General features: G+C 33.9%; 1 protein-coding gene across 4 annotated transcripts in view; it reads left to right on the top strand.

Moving 5' to 3' along the window:
- The window catches only part of ASAP1 (ArfGAP with SH3 domain, ankyrin repeat and PH domain 1), a 144,056-nt gene that overhangs the window by 81,395 nt on the left and 45,828 nt on the right, over positions 1-16,833 (top strand). For 2 of the 4 annotated variants that reach the window (XM_064397175.1, XM_064397165.1), the window contains 11 exons: positions 1,254-1,399; positions 4,617-4,691; positions 5,033-5,082; positions 5,658-5,787; positions 6,555-6,640; positions 7,388-7,463; positions 8,297-8,383; positions 14,007-14,015; positions 14,576-14,676; positions 15,091-15,160; positions 16,307-16,394. In XM_064397175.1, coding sequence (XP_064253245.1) covers positions 1,254-1,399; positions 4,617-4,691; positions 5,033-5,082; positions 5,658-5,787; positions 6,555-6,640; positions 7,388-7,463; positions 8,297-8,383; positions 14,007-14,015; positions 14,576-14,676; positions 15,091-15,160; positions 16,307-16,394 — 918 coding nt within the window. The remainder of the gene's footprint in view (positions 1-1,253; positions 1,400-4,616; positions 4,692-5,032; positions 5,083-5,657; positions 5,788-6,554; positions 6,641-7,387; positions 7,464-8,296; positions 8,384-14,006; positions 14,016-14,575; positions 14,677-15,090; positions 15,161-16,306; positions 16,395-16,833) is intronic. The other 2 variants (XM_064397184.1, XM_064397158.1) reach the window with 1 other exon arrangement.

Raw genomic sequence — 16,833 nt, 5'->3', positions numbered from 1 at the left:
CATTTTTTTGTTGGAGCTTTGGTGCAATGTTGAGTATCTGCAGTAGAGTATCTTAGAAGAGTTAACTGTTTAACTCTTCACCAGCTGTTTATTAAAGTCCAAATAGACTTGTGAATTGTGAGACATTATTAATGAGAAATTGTTTGAAACTTATGTCTTTTGTTTTTTTCCTTACCTTCTATCATTTGAGTAATGATTTGTAATTCAGATGCTCTCAGGAAATATCATAACTTGAAAAAGAAAAAACTTTGGAGATTTTGGGATAAAAAAGCACAATACCTCCTGGCAACTATTCTCCCTTTCCCTGCCTCCCTTTCTTTGCTCAGAACTTGTGCTGGTTCTGTAGCTCTGTGGTTTTGTGTTTGTGGTTTACAGAAAAAAGCCCACATAGTAAGCCTGGGAGATTCATCAAAGTGAAATATTGATTTAATTAATACTAATAATATCCTCTAAGAGTGGTAAAGGTGATAAAGCCTTTCCCAAAGGGCTGTAGAGGTAAATTTTCTATTTAAGGCACTAAAATAGAAGTAACAAAAATTATGCGAACACATGCCAGAAAGGAAACTAAATAGAAGCAGGAAAGACATTTCAGATACAACAGTTTCTAATTCATTCTTGAGTCAAGGATTTTTCTCACTTTCACTGGCTTCAACTGCATTGTCTTGGTTCTGACCTCTCTGTGTGTGCAGTTTACTATTAAATACACTGGAATGAGTCTTTGGCTGTGTACCAATACACATTCTCTTATCTGGGAAAACTCAGTGTACAGAGCAGGCAAAAAGGGAACCTTTGTAAGATGTTTCTTCTTTTGAACTTAGTCAGATTCAGACTTGGTCTGCTTACTTTTATATCTGATACTTTTGACTTTTTTGTTCTGTAAAAATGTCCAACATTTCAAAAGAAAAGTTCATGTATGCATGAAAGTTCCTGTAGTGGGCAGCTAAAAATTCAAATGTTATTTACAAAACAAGCTTATATTGTTTCACTGATGTATTCTTGATCTTATTACTCTGTCAGTAGCTACAAAGTTTTTTTCATTGCTGTATTACAAATTTCAGCTTGCTGATTTAAAAAGCATATATATGCCTATTGCTAAGGAGTGCTTTTTAATCTTAAAATAATTTTAATTTTCAGTAAATGTGTTGACTTGTGACTTTTCTCAAAGTACTGTTTATTAGTTTGTTGTTAAGTGTCAGTAAGCTTAAAACTATAATTGATTGGTGACAAAAACCTAACTTGATTTTTCTTTGCAGATCATGTTCAAAATGAAGAAAACTATGCACAAGTACTAGATAAATTCGGAAGTAATTTTTTAAGTCGGGATAATCCAGATCTTGGCACAGCCTTTGTAAAATTTTCCACACTTACTAAAGAATTATCAACACTGTTGAAGAATCTGGTGAGGAATTTTGAACTTTCTTAGCTTTTATCTTGTTTGACAATAAAGTTTAATACAAGAACTGCATGCATGATCATGATGACTAAGGATAATTTTTAAGATGCTTTCAGTTTTTTTTCCAAAACAAAACCAACAGTTTCTTCAGAGAGGTTCTCTAAAGCGTGTTTTTGCACACTCTGTGTTTGATGGTTAATTGGCAGTTAAGAAGGTAAATATAAATGTTGAGACATCCCTTGAGTCATCATTCACAAGTGATTGATGGTGATCTATACCTCATGGAGCTTAATTGTAAATCATCCTTTCACTTGAAGTCTTGTTAAAAATACAATATCATTAGTTATGGCTGCTTTGTTTACCACAAAAGGAGAAACATTCACTTTTTGGAAAAGAAATACATTTTTCTTACAGTTGGGCAAATTTCCAAGCTTATTTGGTGTGTGGTACAAGTGGTGTTGTTTTTGGTGTTTTAGGTACAAGTGATGTTGCAGACTTGTCTTCCTATGGTCCCCAACGCAGCCATAGCTGCTGCAGGTCACAACAAAGGTCACTGTAGCAAAGTTCCCTGGCTTTGATAGTTGCCCAGAACTGAGTCTTGTGCTTTCCTCTGTAGAGACTTCTGTCACTCTGGATTAATTTGACCTTTAATTAAAATTTAGCACACAATTAAAAGTAAGTATTTTAAAATGCGAATTGAAGTGCAGTTTAAGGACAGTTTGGGACTAGAACTCAAGTTTTTTGGAAGCTTTCTGGACTTTGTCATTCCTAGCAGGGCATCCACAGAAATTTTTAACTTATTTCAACTAGCAAAGATGTCAGGCTTTATTTATTTATTAATTTAAAATAGTGCTGTTCAATCAGGAAAAAGCACTTTTAATTTAAGAAGCCACACTTATTCGAAACAACATTATACTATTTCAGCTAGATTATGAAGCATTATCTACCTAAATTCTGGTTGGCAGGATTCGAAATAGGGTGTTCACTAATTTACTTCATTCAGCAGTCTCAAATAGACAACAAACTTACTTTACAATTGCCTCAGCATTTTAAAGCCATTTACTTTTCTTATTTTTATTCCTGAGACAGAAAATTCTGCTTTGTTGTTTTTAAGCATCATTGTTTAATAAGATTACAGTGAAAGAAAAAAAAGATGTTTATAGCAAAATAGAAGTTGAGATCCATTGAAAAATGGATCCTTGGGAGAAGGACTCTGTTATGTCACTGATAAAGCCCCAAAGTAGGTGCTGAGCCTGATGTTGATAAAATTAATTGGAAAAATGGCAGGAGTTATTAAGATGAATGGCAGGATAATAGGTTTAGGGTTTTTTTGTTCTTTTTTTTACCTAGAACAGATTGTTGATGCCTTATTTAATAATGGCACAATAAAATAAGGAATTGTCTTGAAAGACATAAAGATGAATAAGGACTGGAGCTACATAGTAGACAAAGAAAAAAATGCTTCACAAATTTGGATCCTTTTTGTTCCATCTTTTAACTTCAATTATGATTCATTAAAATTTTCATAGTAATTGTGATATTATGGATATTTCATGAGAAGGAGGGTACAAAATAACTAACTTTCTTCTTCGTCAATTATGGAGTGAATACTATTAGAGTGGTATTCACTTACAATGAAGTAAACCCAGCAACTTTTATTAGATATACAACTTCTGGAAAGCATAATTTTGAAATGATTGCTTAGCATAAAAGGACAAAAATAAAAGCATGTTCATTAATTGCTTTAACAAGGCAAAATAAGTTACTGTGCAGTTTTTACTATTAATTGTTGATGTTATCATTAAATAGAATGTCTGAAGCTTAAAATTTATGAATATAATTTTTAAGTTGTTGAATGATTGTTATTATCTTATAAGAAGGACGCACATTGACCCTTCAGTAAGATTTCATAAAGTTAAAACATTGGGATTGGCCATTGCCAACCCTGGTCTCTATTTTCAGCAAACTCTGAGTGTCCCACCAGAATAATTTTCTGTTTTTATACTTCTACCTCCATGGCCATTTCAGGTTTCATTCTTTATGCAGTAATTCATTATAATAGTGCATTTAAAAGGTACCTGCAGACCTGTGTATATGAAAATGAGTGTGTCAGTATCTTTACATTCATCTAGATGAGGTTTTGGCAGAACATTTGTAGCAGTTGCAGATTATTTATTTTGAAAATTTGCTTTATTCTTGCCTTTTTCCAAGTGTTTAAAGCCTGTTTTCCTCTACCACTCTTTGCTGTAAATGTCCTCAGCTAATCTTTGCAGGCAAATTTTCTTTTGTTCACAACCCTAACTAAATTCTCATATGTGTTTCCATGTGTTAAGGGGTTTTTTTCCCTTTATTTTGTTCTATATTGAGACTGTTTTGCTTTATCAGATTGTTTCCAGTTCATTTGGGCTACTGTTTTATCAGGTCTTCAATTATATAATAGATTATTGCAAATCCTTACTGTATTGGAGTAATACACTGCTATTTAACTTTCATTTTTTTAATTTTTTTTTCTATAGCTGACATACAGTCATTTCAAGCCAAAAATTGATGGTTTGAGTTGATTATCTTTAATAGATACACCTGGAAAAATGGGAAAAAAGGCTGCAGTATCTTTAGAATATATGAGGAGTTTGAGTGGAACACTAGATCTGGAGAACCTGTCTGAGTGATTGTTTTGATATTCTTGTCCATAATCAAACAGGCATGAACCCAGTGGGGTGAAATTTAAACTCATAGGAGTTTAAGGGCATGTCAGATCTACACAATGGACAAGGAAAGGAAAGGAACAGTGTTCCCAAAAAGGGGGGAATATTCAGAGAGCTGGTGCCCCTGTTTGCTCCTTCTGTTCAGGGTTGAATTTAGCATGTGCTTTGTGTGTTCCCTGCCTGGGCCACAGCAGGTCCTTCTTACTCAGGAGGCTGTAGCTGAATTTTTACTCAAATGTTTGCTTCAAGAGGATTGATATTCCCTTGAAGTGCTTTCAGAATTTTGCTTAGGTACTATTTGTAAAATTCTGGGTTTGTCACCTGAAGTAAACGTTAAATTTAATTTGTTTGTATGTCTCATGCAAGTAAATATTTATTAATTCTTCCCAGACTTGAATGCATTATGAATTTAGAAATTTGAAGTGATTGCAACTTGATTAGTGAAATTCAAAGAATTGTTCACAGTAGTTTGATAAGATCATAATAAATCCTTTTGAATATAATGTTTTTGTTTTTAGCTCCAGGGTTTAAGCCACAATGTTATTTTCACTTTGGATTCTCTCTTAAAAGGAGACTTAAAAGGTGTTAAAGGGGTAAGTGTTACAAACTAAATTTTTGTTTCATGTTCATCTGTCTAGTGACTGTTTTCCTTTTACTCATGAGAGTATTTCTTATGTTGGCATTTATTAATCATCTGTATTTAATACAAAGAAGAAAATTGGCATGACTGCAATGATATCTAGATAATTTAATTGTAAATTGCTGGTTTAGTGTGCACAGGAAAGAAGTACTTTACAAGATTCAAACCCAATATTTTTTTCCAACTGCCATCTGAAAAGTTTTGAAGAAAACAGTATTTTTGTTGCTATTTATTACTTGATAGCTACAAAGAAAAAGTTTAAAAATGTTCTAAGACAATTTTCTGTTTCCTAAGGACCTCAAAAAGCCTTTTGACAAAGCCTGGAAAGATTATGAAACCAAATTGTAAGTATTTGTCTCCCACTTGGCTTTGTTTTTTTTTGTGGTGTTGGGATTTTTTTAAATGAATTATTATTAGCAGTTTGTTTCATTAGTATTGTTATTATTAAAATATAATTATTTCTTGTTTTCCCCAAGTAACACACAGTAAGTTGCTGTGTAGTTTTTACTATTAACTGTTGATATTATCATTAAATAGAATGTCTGAAGCTTAAAATTTATTAATATAATTAAGTTGTTGAATCACTGTTATTAAGATTATCTTATGAGAAGGACACACAATGACCCTTCAGTAAGATTTTATGAAGGTAAAACATTGGGATTGGCCATTGCCAAGTCTGGTCTCTGTTTTCAGCAAATTCTTGAGTGAAGAGTTTCAACTCTTTCAACTGGAGTTGAAAGAAGGGCAGTTTCATGGCTCAATAGCTCCTGGAGACTTAAAATATACAGGATTTGGTAGAATTGCTAATCTTCAGAATGTCTTCTCTGATACATCTTAATTATTACTTTTTCCCTCAATAATACCAGAGCGCATTTTAGTAAAAGGAATTCTCTAAAATGTTTTCTAATGAAAATTTCAGTACAAAGATTGAAAAGGAGAAGAGGGAACATGCGAAACAGCACGGGATGATAAGAACAGAGATAACGGGAGCTGAGATCGCCGAGGAGATGGAGAAGGAGAGGCGGCTGTTTCAGCTGCAGATGTGTGAAGTAAGAAACAAAGTTCAGTTTTTAATTGCAACACCAGAACTTATTATTAACAGATTTTTTGTGTCTCTCTTGAAGGTGGTGAAATCTTTTGTCACTTAATGGGGGTGGAGGGAGGAACTTATTTTAATGTGACGCAATACAGCAATATAAAGATAATTATTTTAGCAACTCTTGTGCAAAACTTGGCTTCTTTTTGTTTTATTCCTTTTCCTTGTTTTTAGGTTATTGTGGGGGGGTTGTTGGGCTGAAAATACACTGCGGAAATATTTCTTATTTTATCAGGTTTATGGTTTAGCAATATTTTGATATCTATCTTCCAATATGCTTTCTGAAGCCTTCAGAAATTTCTAATAAAGTGATAAATGTTAGTGATACATTTAGTTCCATAAAGCTCTTTTTTAATATTAATAGTTCTTTTTATTACATTTTAGTGGAGATTTCTTTAAATTGCACACTGTTTCCACTGTCAGAATATTTCAGTACTTACTACAGTGGCATTAAAAAAGGGAAATCTTTAGACAATTGTAAAGGATGAAACTTTTTTCTTGAATTTGCTTTAGGTTTGGGTGTATTTAAATTTTATGGAGTGGCCAGATAAATTGTTACCTGTTTTAAAGTTAGTTTAGCAGTGGTGGACTGGTGTTTTATGGCTTAGCACCCAAGTTAAACACAGAGTTTAATTCATTGAGAAAATGATGTTTTATTATTTGAAAACTGTTGAAGTTTGTGATACATGATTGTCAATACGTTGTCCATTTTCTACACAGTATCTAATTAAGGTTAATGAAATCAAGACAAAAAAGGGTGTGGACCTTCTCCAGAACCTTATTAAATATTACCATGCACAATGCAAGTAAGTGCTGCAATGCTTTAAGCTTTAGTTACTATTTTCTTTTTTGCACTAGATTTTGTTTCCTTTTGTTTGAATGTATCAGGGCTTTTTTCATTTTTTCATGACTGTGTTGTGCCAGGTGTCTGAATCTTCCTCTTCTGAGGCTGCAGACTTCCAGGAGAGAGTGTGTGAGTGAGTTTGGGGGGCAGGGCAGTGATGGAGAAAGAGGCCGAAGGAAAACCTTGCATGTTGCATACAAAAATTAATTTTATTTCCTGAGGTATAGATCTAGAATGCATTTTTATAAATATCTTGTTTATTCTAATTAATAGTTTTTAATCTTTGTGTAAATTTTAAAATCACTGTTAAAGCCAGTAATTTCTTTGGATTTCCTTGAGCTGAAACTGGTGAGATACAACCTTGCCATCAGTAGAACCACAAAGACAAACACACAGGAACTTAAGTTAAATACAGGAAAAAGATTTTAGAAGTTACTGTGGGAGAAACATGTTGGCTATATTCTCTCTAATTTGATATTTGTTAAACTCACAATGGTGTGTCTGCACTGTTGAAAGATACTCTACTTTAAACAAACTAGGAAGGGTTTTTTGTTGGGGTTTTTACTTGTTTAATTATTTTATTCAGTTTTTGAACATGGAGAAAGCTGGATATGTTTTATTAGTTTTGCTGTTTTTCTACACAAGACAATCTACTTTATGTTATGAACTCGATACATTCCTGATAAATCAAAGGTATTTTTCATTCCAGTTTCTTCCAAGATGGCTTGAAAACAGCTGATAAACTTAAACAATATATTGAAAAGTTGGCTGCTGACTTATATAATGTAAGTTTACTTACAAGTAGCTTTATATCCTAAAATGAAAATATTTTGTTTATATAAGTACATTTTAATTACAACTATAAGGATCTGTATGTAATTTACATCTTATAAATGAAAAGTGTGTTAGTTGAAACTGAACATAGCTAGATGAAGAAAAGATGTCTTGACTGTTAAACCTCATATGCAATTTTTAGAGCTATTAGGAAAAGTAGCTTTCATTCTATTATTAATTCAATCATACATTAAAGTAAAACTAATTTAAGTGTGAATATTGGAATCAGGTTATATTATTAACGTTAATTTTAGTAACATTTTCATTTTTTAAAATCAAACTACTTAATGATAGCACCAAGGTTTTAAAATGAATTAATTTGTGATGTTTATTGAAGTAAAGTAATAACATGGAATCAAAGATCACTTGTCACCCAAATGTTTTTGTATTCCATAATCAGAATTACAGTAATCGCATTTGCTATTGTAATTTGTTGCTAAATTAAACTGCATTTTCATTCCTTAAGTAATATGTCAAATTTAAGTTATTGTAATATTTCAGAGGATAATTTAGTTGCATTAGATATAGTAAGCCATGACAATATAACAGAATAAACAGTGCATGTCAAGCTATACATTAATTTTGATTAGGTTTTCAAGCATTAAATGCATAGAAGGTGAAGATATAAGAATGGACTGGTACATGAAAATAAACTCAACTACTACAAAAACACAAAATAATTGAGCTAGTTGTTCAGGACATCTAAAATGGTATATTGAAATGCATAAAATATTAAAATTAAAGCTGCATCCAGCAAGCATATAATGGCAATCTCTTTCCATAGATAAAGCAGACACAAGATGAAGAAAAGAAACAACTTACAGCTCTCAGAGATTTGATAAAATCTTCTCTGCAGCTTGATCAGAAGGAGGTAAATAATTCAAACATGTTATTCTTGGAGTGAATGTAAATTTGTGAATTTTATATTCAGAAATTGGTTTGATTAATATTTGTGTAGTTACTGGCTCAAAAGAGTTGGACTTTCAACATCATGGCAAAGCTAATATTTACAATGTTCAACTACATATCAACAATGTTTTTACATTCATTTTGTTTCCATTTTATGTACAACGAGAAATTATTCTCTTTTAAATGTGCTTTCTTAATATACTGTAAGAAGAGTTGCACTGGGCCAGATAAATGCTTCATCTACCCCAGCATCTTGTCCTTGATAATGACAAGGAATGATTGTTCAGGGAAAAAAATGAAGAGAAGGGATGCACACTTCCATCTTGTGTTCTGCTATCCTCCAGCCAGTTTGTGCTCAGGATTTTCCTGCCCCAGGTGATCCCAAAGCAGAATGAGAACCAGAGGTTTGCCTTTCACTGTGGTTTGCACTTTATAGAGTTCAGCTGCTAACTCACATGGATTTTGGGCTCATTTAACAAAAATGCAACACAACAGTTGTTCTCCTCTCCAAGCTCCTTTTGCTAATAGTATATCGTAAGGAAGAAAATTTGTTTGCTACTCAGCAGGGACTGAGACAGGGCAGTTAAAAGTAAAATTTGTCATCAAATGCACTGATATCTGTTATCCACTGCAAAAGTGGGGGGAAGCACATGTGATGTCCATTGCAGATGTTCTGGAATACTTCTTGAACTAGGAGATAACATAATAACACACATCACAGCTTTTACCTGAGATAATACTCTGACTTTTCAAAATCATAGCGCCTGAGAGAAGTACTGTATAGCCCATGGTGACACTGATTGTTGGGAGGGTCAGTGTAGATTTCCTTCAGAAAAAATTTGCTCACCCTCTGTTCAGTTTTCTTCTAGGTGTGTAATACATTCATATTTACCATGTGTCTGTTATTAAGTATGAATTATAACAAAACATTAGACAGATGCCATTCTTCTGACTATATAAGATCATCCAAATATATGATCAACAGTATTGCTAATACCATATATATATAAAAGCATAATTTACAACCAGGTCACTGAGTCAAGTTTCTGAATGCCAGTTTATAGTGGGTGTGGAGAGTAAAATGCAGGGCAATAAACACTGATGCTTCCCCAGAATACTATCCCATTCCAAGCTTGACTGGCTTAGAAGTCTTTGAACTTGTGCAATTGCTTTTTGAAGAAGTGTAAATCATCAGCTTACAGTTGTGCCTTTCCCACTGTGGCTGCATGTTGTGTGGAAATATCTTTCTGCTTTTATTTGTTGTGAACTTTTAGATCTACTTACCCCATTCAGGATCTGAGTGTGTGTGAATTTGATGTCCTCGCTAGATACTTTTTTGATCTTTGTTTTCTTTTTTTTTTTTTTATTTTTCCATATAAAACCTTACATTGACTTGCTTTTTGGCCAGAGGAGGTCTGTAAGTTTGATCATCTGTAAAGCTATAACCATATCATCCTGTTTCTGAATCTTCATGGTGAGCTCACAGTATCTTATTCTTCCCCTCTGCATCACTTGGCATTTTTAATGCTGATCTTCACCTGTCATTTGTTGTCAAGCTACTCACTATTGTTGAGTTCCTGAGAAATTCTTCAGTCAGCCTTTCTTGAGTATCCTGAATAATTTAATAGCATCTAACAAAATTTGACAGTTTACTATTCACCCTTTTCCATATTGTTTGTGTTAGACATATGTGCTGGCACAGCTTTCTGTGAAACTCATTTGGCTGTTTCATGATTTTAACCTGTTATGTCACCTGAGAACTTTTCCTCCTGTCCTGTAGCAATGTAATTCTTTCCCTTTCATAAAGAATAATAAGTGCCCATTGAAAGTCCAGGTACACTGCATCAGTCATCATTTACTTACTGATCCTTCTAGAAACTCCAGGAAATTTTTGTACACAACCTCTCTGTTCAAAAACTGCCCTGGTTTTCCAGTGTATGTAATAATAAACATACTCTTCAAAGTAGTTTCCATTAATCTCCCTTCTGTGCTGTGAAGCTAAAAAATCTTTAATTTCCTGGAATTCTTCTGAAACTGTTGAAAAAACAGGGCAAGTAATAGGTGTAAATGTTTTCATGGGCTGTCACACAATTCTATAGATAGCCCATTGTGATCATGGCCACTGTGTGTAGATGTGTGGCTTGAAGTTAATCAATTAATTAATGTGGAATCACAGTTAATAAGGAATGATGGACAAGTAATTCCTTACAGTGTTGGGATTTTTTTCCTTTTGAATGCTTGCTTACGTAACACAGGTGTACATTATATAGCAGGCAAACCTTGGCCAGGAGGCTGTTCCTCTTCCTGCATCTCTAATCTCACCATTCTGAAGGACAACACAGCCTTAAAACATACTCTACATATTTTTTAGAATTTCTTTCATGGCATAAATGCTGACAGGAGCACCACAGAGCACCTTTGAATAGATCCCAATTTACTGTCAAAGCTGTCAGCTCTTTCTAGTGCTCAGTTTGCCCTTAACTCATACTTGACAGTCTTTCCTGATTCTCAGTTTGGTATTTTTTTTCCCTTCCATCTCCAATGTGCACATGGACTTACCAGGTCTCTTCCATAACACTTACAGAGCTTTCCACACAGGCATTACATTTGTAATCCCCCTATTATCTAAATCACTCTGAACATAATTCCTGCTCATTCTTCATTGGGAATTGATTCCCAACACAGTGCACAAGACTTGCTCTCCTCTCATGTATCTTTTCTTCCACAAGCTGATTATTTTGGAAGCAAAGGAGAACATCTCCTCTCCTGGATGCTGCATATGTTGTTGAGTTTATACTTCTTGACAATCAGCCAGTTCTTGGCTAATAAAGTAGGACAAATGGGTGGATGTTCTTCAGAAGCGTATTGTGCCTTCATGGCTGCATATGGTACAGTCCATACAAGTCAAGTTTCAAAATTGCTCATAGATTATTATGAGTCAGAGTAACAAGTGAAATATAATATTTGGATTTTTGGTTACCTATTTCCTGGATGTATAGTAAACAATATATAGTAAAATACCTCATCTAAAATATATATGTAAAGTCAAATATAAATGTGAAGTCAAATTTTGAAACTTGAATCCATGTTGAAATAAGGTAGCTTCACAGGCATCACCAAAATAAACTGTGCAACTGTTCTGACTGTAACTGCAGTGTGGTCAAATTCTAGGACTCTTGAAAAACTCTGTGTGTATATATGTATAATATATGTATATAAAGTTATAAATATAAAAAATAAAGTGTTTGTTTTGAAGAGAATTGAAGTTGTGTCTTAAAAGAAAATGGAGCAGTAGTGTGATTCTCAGATATCCAGGCAAATCACAGGAGAGAGATAGAGAAATGCTGTAATGAAAGAATCGGGAGGTTTTTTTGATAAAATAACCATTTGTTCACATTGATGTTCAAGTTTCTCTCTGAAAATCAACATGAGGACTTTCAGTCATGAAATTCTGCTACATGACATGAGTCAGAGCGTAATCATGCTGGCAGAAATTGAGGAGCTTGATAAAACTATGTGTTACTTAGGTATTTAGTGTTTACTCCTGAAGCAGCAGATCAGCATTCATTACTCCTTGATTAAGAGACAGCAAAGCCTGATGTGGTCTGAGCTTTCACCAGTCAGCCTCCATCACTGTGTATATCCAAATCTTCAAGTACATAAAGCTGGGCTTTATTATTGTGACAGATGGCCTGGTGGATTATGATTGAGTATACATTTTCCTACTTATATTAGTGTCCTATAATCCCATTGATGGAAAATTGATGGATTAATGAAATTATTGAAGAACATTAAATGAATGGGATTTTCTCCAGTGCATTTGTAAAAAATCAGAAGTATTCTTACTAAACATTGCTTTGGCAGAGAAGCAGTTTGAAATAATAAAATTGAGGCCCTAGATGTTGATAGTTAAAAGTTTTTTTTTTTTTGATTGAGAGAAGGCAATTGAATCTAGTGATTCCTGTCCAGATTGTAAGTGCTGCTACCCTTAACCTCTTTAGAGGTGCTGTGAGAGAAGTGAGACGTCCTGACCTTTTTGAGGTCTCATGATGCAGCTCCTGTTCCACTGTTGCACTTGTTCAAGGTGCTTATTTAGCATTATGGGCATCTGTAATAGCCTTGCACATTTTTGTGGCATACCTGTCCTTTCATCAGCGAGAAAGGCATTACTGTAATCACTGCAATTACCTGGTTCCTGGAGGAGCACATCTTGACATGTTTGAATCCTGGGCTGTGCAGCAGTGCCAGTGCTGCAGCTGCACTGCAGGAAGCACCATTGACATTGGCTCTGTCACAAGCAGTGTCTCTTGTGGCCACTCTTGTGCTGTCCTCATGTCAAGCTGAGGCAGATTCTGTTACCTTGTGCAAGAATTATCAAATTTTGGAAAATTATTATGGTTTATGGCTTTTGGAAAAAGTATTTTAGTGAATACTAGTGTACTTCTAATTGTGTAAAGTATCTGATCTTATATGTTGCAAAATGCTCAAATCCTTAGAAGCTTCAATTTTAAAAGAAACGGAGCCTTTTAATACAGACTTCTGTTCCCTATCTTTGTCTATTAATTATTGCTGCAAATGTAACTTAACAGCATTAAGTTGAATATAGCTAATTTTTGGAATCATGTTTTGTATCTGTTTCATCGATTTTTTTACATTTTGATTTATTTCTCCAAATCTCCATCTCATGTACTACTTGCAACAAGAACTATATCTCATTATGTTCTTTCCTATGCTAATACCAGCTGGATTAATTCCCTAATTCCCATGGGGATTTGAAACTTGCTTTTAACAAACTGATTGTGGTGATGTGAGCACTGCTGGCAGCACCCAGCTTGCAGGAGCCTCTGTGCTGCTTCCACAACTGCCAGTTTTACCAAAGCTCTTCCCTAAACTCTGTGGCAAACTTGTTACAAAATGAAAATCAATTGTAAGCACTCTGGATAAACCAAGAGGAAGTAATCTTCAGTATGTATTGGTTGTGGTAGTAAGAAACTCTGCTTTAGAGAGGAAAGGGTATTGAGAAGGCAGTAATTGAACTTCCTATTCTTTTGTTTGGTTTTTTTTTGGCGGGATCTTATCAAATGTTTTGCAGGTTGTTGTTTCACAGTTATATTCAAAAATAAATTGATGTGCCCTTAAGTTTAGCTTTCTGCATATACTTGCAAAAATTAAAGTTTACTTTGGGCCTGATATTTTTCAGTGGAAATTCAGATTTAGCTCCTGCGGTGGAGGATACAATATAACTATCATTTTAGGCGATTTTAAAATTACAAAGATTGGAAGATGTATTAAAATTTGATCCTGCAGTCCTCTTAGTTTTTTTGTGAAGCCAATGTCATATATGCCAGGTTGCCTGGAATTTTGTTGTGATATTTTGTTACTGGATGAGACAAAATACCAGTATGCCTAAAAAATAGTTCGTGCCTTCTCTCTATTAGTGTCTTTAGAAAGGGGAAACATTGTTTTAACAATGGGGGCTATAAAATTTATGTTCAAGGGACATGTTTTTTTAAATGAATAATAATTCTTGTTTCAAATTATTTGCTTTCTCTTTCCTCTATTGCTTTTGCCTTTCGTGATCGAAGTCTAGGAGAGTAAGTCAATGTTTTAATGAATTTGGGGGATTTCTTTTTTCTGATGTACTTGTAACAAGTTAATCCATTTCACTTAATTGTTTCACTAGATCAGGCCAAAAGTTATTTCAGCTGACTTCATTCACTAAAACTCATGAATTATAAATATTTTTTATTTGGAAAAAAAAATTATTATCATTTGTCTTTCTTTATATATGTGTTTCTGTATATATATATGCATGCTCTATTTTGTTGTTTTCTTTTTTTTTAAATTTTATCTTAGCCTTTTGCTTATAAGATTGTGCAATATTAAATATCTATTCTAAAAGTCTTTGTTTTGAGATGCATATTTTCATCAGAGGCCTAATGTATTAATTAAATCTTGAACATGCATCTAGTTCAAAATCATGTGGTGTAAAAGCAAGTTCTCCTATGAATGTAAAACATGCAGTAGGAGTTCTCCTTTTTAATCTTTATGAATTTGTGATGTTATAGAGAAGAAAAAATAAAATAGGCTTAAAGGTTAGGAAAGTTTACTGTGCACATCAGGAGAATGTTAATGTTGTGTTTCCCTTTTTCAGGATTCACAGAGCAGGCAAGGAGGGTACAGTATGCATCAGCTTCAGGGGAATAAGGAGTATGGCAGTGAGAAGAAAGGTTATCTTTTAAAGAAGAGTGATGGGTATGTTCTGGTAGCACATAATAGTGAAATCTACTGCTGTGTTCAGGCTCTAATTTTAACAGCTTTCTGCTGTGGTTGCTTCAGGCTTATTCTCCTAATGCACATCCAAAAGTACTTGTGAGTTCCAAAGTTCAAGCCTGAACATAGAACTGAATTTAATGTAGCAAATATTAAAAGCATGACAAGCAAGCATAAAAAAATAGTAATAGTTAAAAGAAAGCTATTGTCATTATAACTCTCTAAAAGATGATTAAGTTTTGTCACAAATCTCCAAGTTTCTTTTGATGAAGCATTTAGTCAAATTTTGACTGCATCTGTTTGTTTTCTAAACCTAATTGTCTCAAAATTATAATGATATTTATGTCTTCTGAAGTCATATCAACTTACTAAAATTGGTATTATCTTCTTATATAGGTTAAGGAAAGTATGGCAAAGAAGGAAGTGCACTGTTAAAAATGGAATTCTTACCATCTCACATGCAACGGTAAGTTATTTTCATACCTTTATGTGAAAACAATAAATAGCATTCTTTCCTGCTGAATCTGTTGCTGCTAATATGCTGTTGCAAAAAGGATGTTACTTCAGATTCTGACTGTTGAAGTTTTGTAAAACTGTAGCTTATGAAATGAATTTATCAGTAGTTTAATAAGAAAATGTATTGAACAGACTTCTCCATTAATACTTCAAATAGATTTGCTTTAAGGATTGTCATGATATGTATGTGAACCATGTAGTTTGGGAACTTGGGAAGTATTTGATACTAGGTTAGAGTCTGACAGATGAGTGAAGGAGTTTCGTATTTTGAGTGCTTTCAATTAAAAGTTTGAAATACTGTAAGTTTTGTTCCCAGTGAGTTCTTGGAATCAGGCATATATCTGAAGGATTTTCCTAGGAATGCTCAGTCATGAGGTAGCACCAAGGTGATCATGGGGGAGGCAGTGCTAAAACTGTGTAACACTGTAAAACAGTGCTAAAGTGTAACACAAACTTGTTGGAAACAAGCACAGGAGTTGCTGTTGTTAAAGAATATGGTCCCATTTCCTCACCTCTTTTCCCCATTTGCCCCAAATTCCACTGACAGCCCTCAATTTCTAAAGCTTACTACCTGTATGAACCCCAAATTCCTCAAATAGACATTTACTTATGGTGTCTTAAGTGATTTAATTACAGCACAGAATATTGGTATTGGTATTCATCCTGAGTTCTGAAACTCCAGATCTTCAGCTTTCCACTTCTATTTTAAAGTTTTAGGGTTATAACTTTGATTTATTTAAAATGGGAGAAAACTTGGAATATGGGCATTCTGTAATGAAAAACTGAATTGTAGTTTTGCCCTTGTTGATGAAATGCAATTAAAAACTATTAATGTCAGCATCTTGTAAATTTAAGTTTTTTTCTTTTGATCCCTTTCAGATAAAGTGAGACCATGAAGATTTTAATTTTGCTTAGATTTAGCAATGTGTCCTTTTTGAGAGACCACATCAGACCAAGTGATGCTGGTCTCCTGCTTTTTGAGGGTGGATATTTATGCATGTCCAAGCTTTAAGTAATACCATACATGCCCACTCCCAGAAAGGGAAAATAATCCTAAATCAATACATTTTTAAAATAAAATAAATTTTCTTTTTAGTCCAACAGGCAACCAGCTAAACTGAATTTATTGACCTGCCAGGTGAAGCCAAATGCTGAAGATAAGAAGTCCTTTGATCTAATATCACGTATGTAGCAGCTTTAGTACCATCTTGTATTACTGGGATTTCTGAAAATGTCATTGCAAGATGCTTTGAGTAGAACACAAGGCTAGAGCTCAAAGTTCAGGTCTGTATCCAGACACACAGAGTGTCTCATGAGTATTCAGAGCCTCTGGTTTTGATGGTGACCAAATGGATGTAGAACCTTTCTCTGTGTAGATGTGGCATAAATGCTGTTTGTTTGTGACAAGCCATGAAATGCAGCAAATGTGCTGCTCCCTAAGTTCAGAAAGATGTTTAACAGCTTTGTGGAACATGTGTTATCTGTATCCATCAGGAAAGGGAAAAGACCTTTGGCTTTATCCTGCTTTTCAGTCATTGTTCTGATTTTGAGTATTATTTGAGGGAATGAGGAAGACAAGGAGACCAAATTTCTTTCTCCCTTAGCCTACACTAAAATATATTT

The sequence above is a fragment of the Passer domesticus genome, chromosome 1 (genome assembly GCF_036417665.1).
Source record: "Passer domesticus isolate bPasDom1 chromosome 1, bPasDom1.hap1, whole genome shotgun sequence".
Taxonomy (NCBI): domain Eukaryota; kingdom Metazoa; phylum Chordata; class Aves; order Passeriformes; family Passeridae; genus Passer; species Passer domesticus.
Note: the sequence above shows the minus strand (reverse complement) of the source record. Positions and strands in the feature narration are given on the sequence as shown.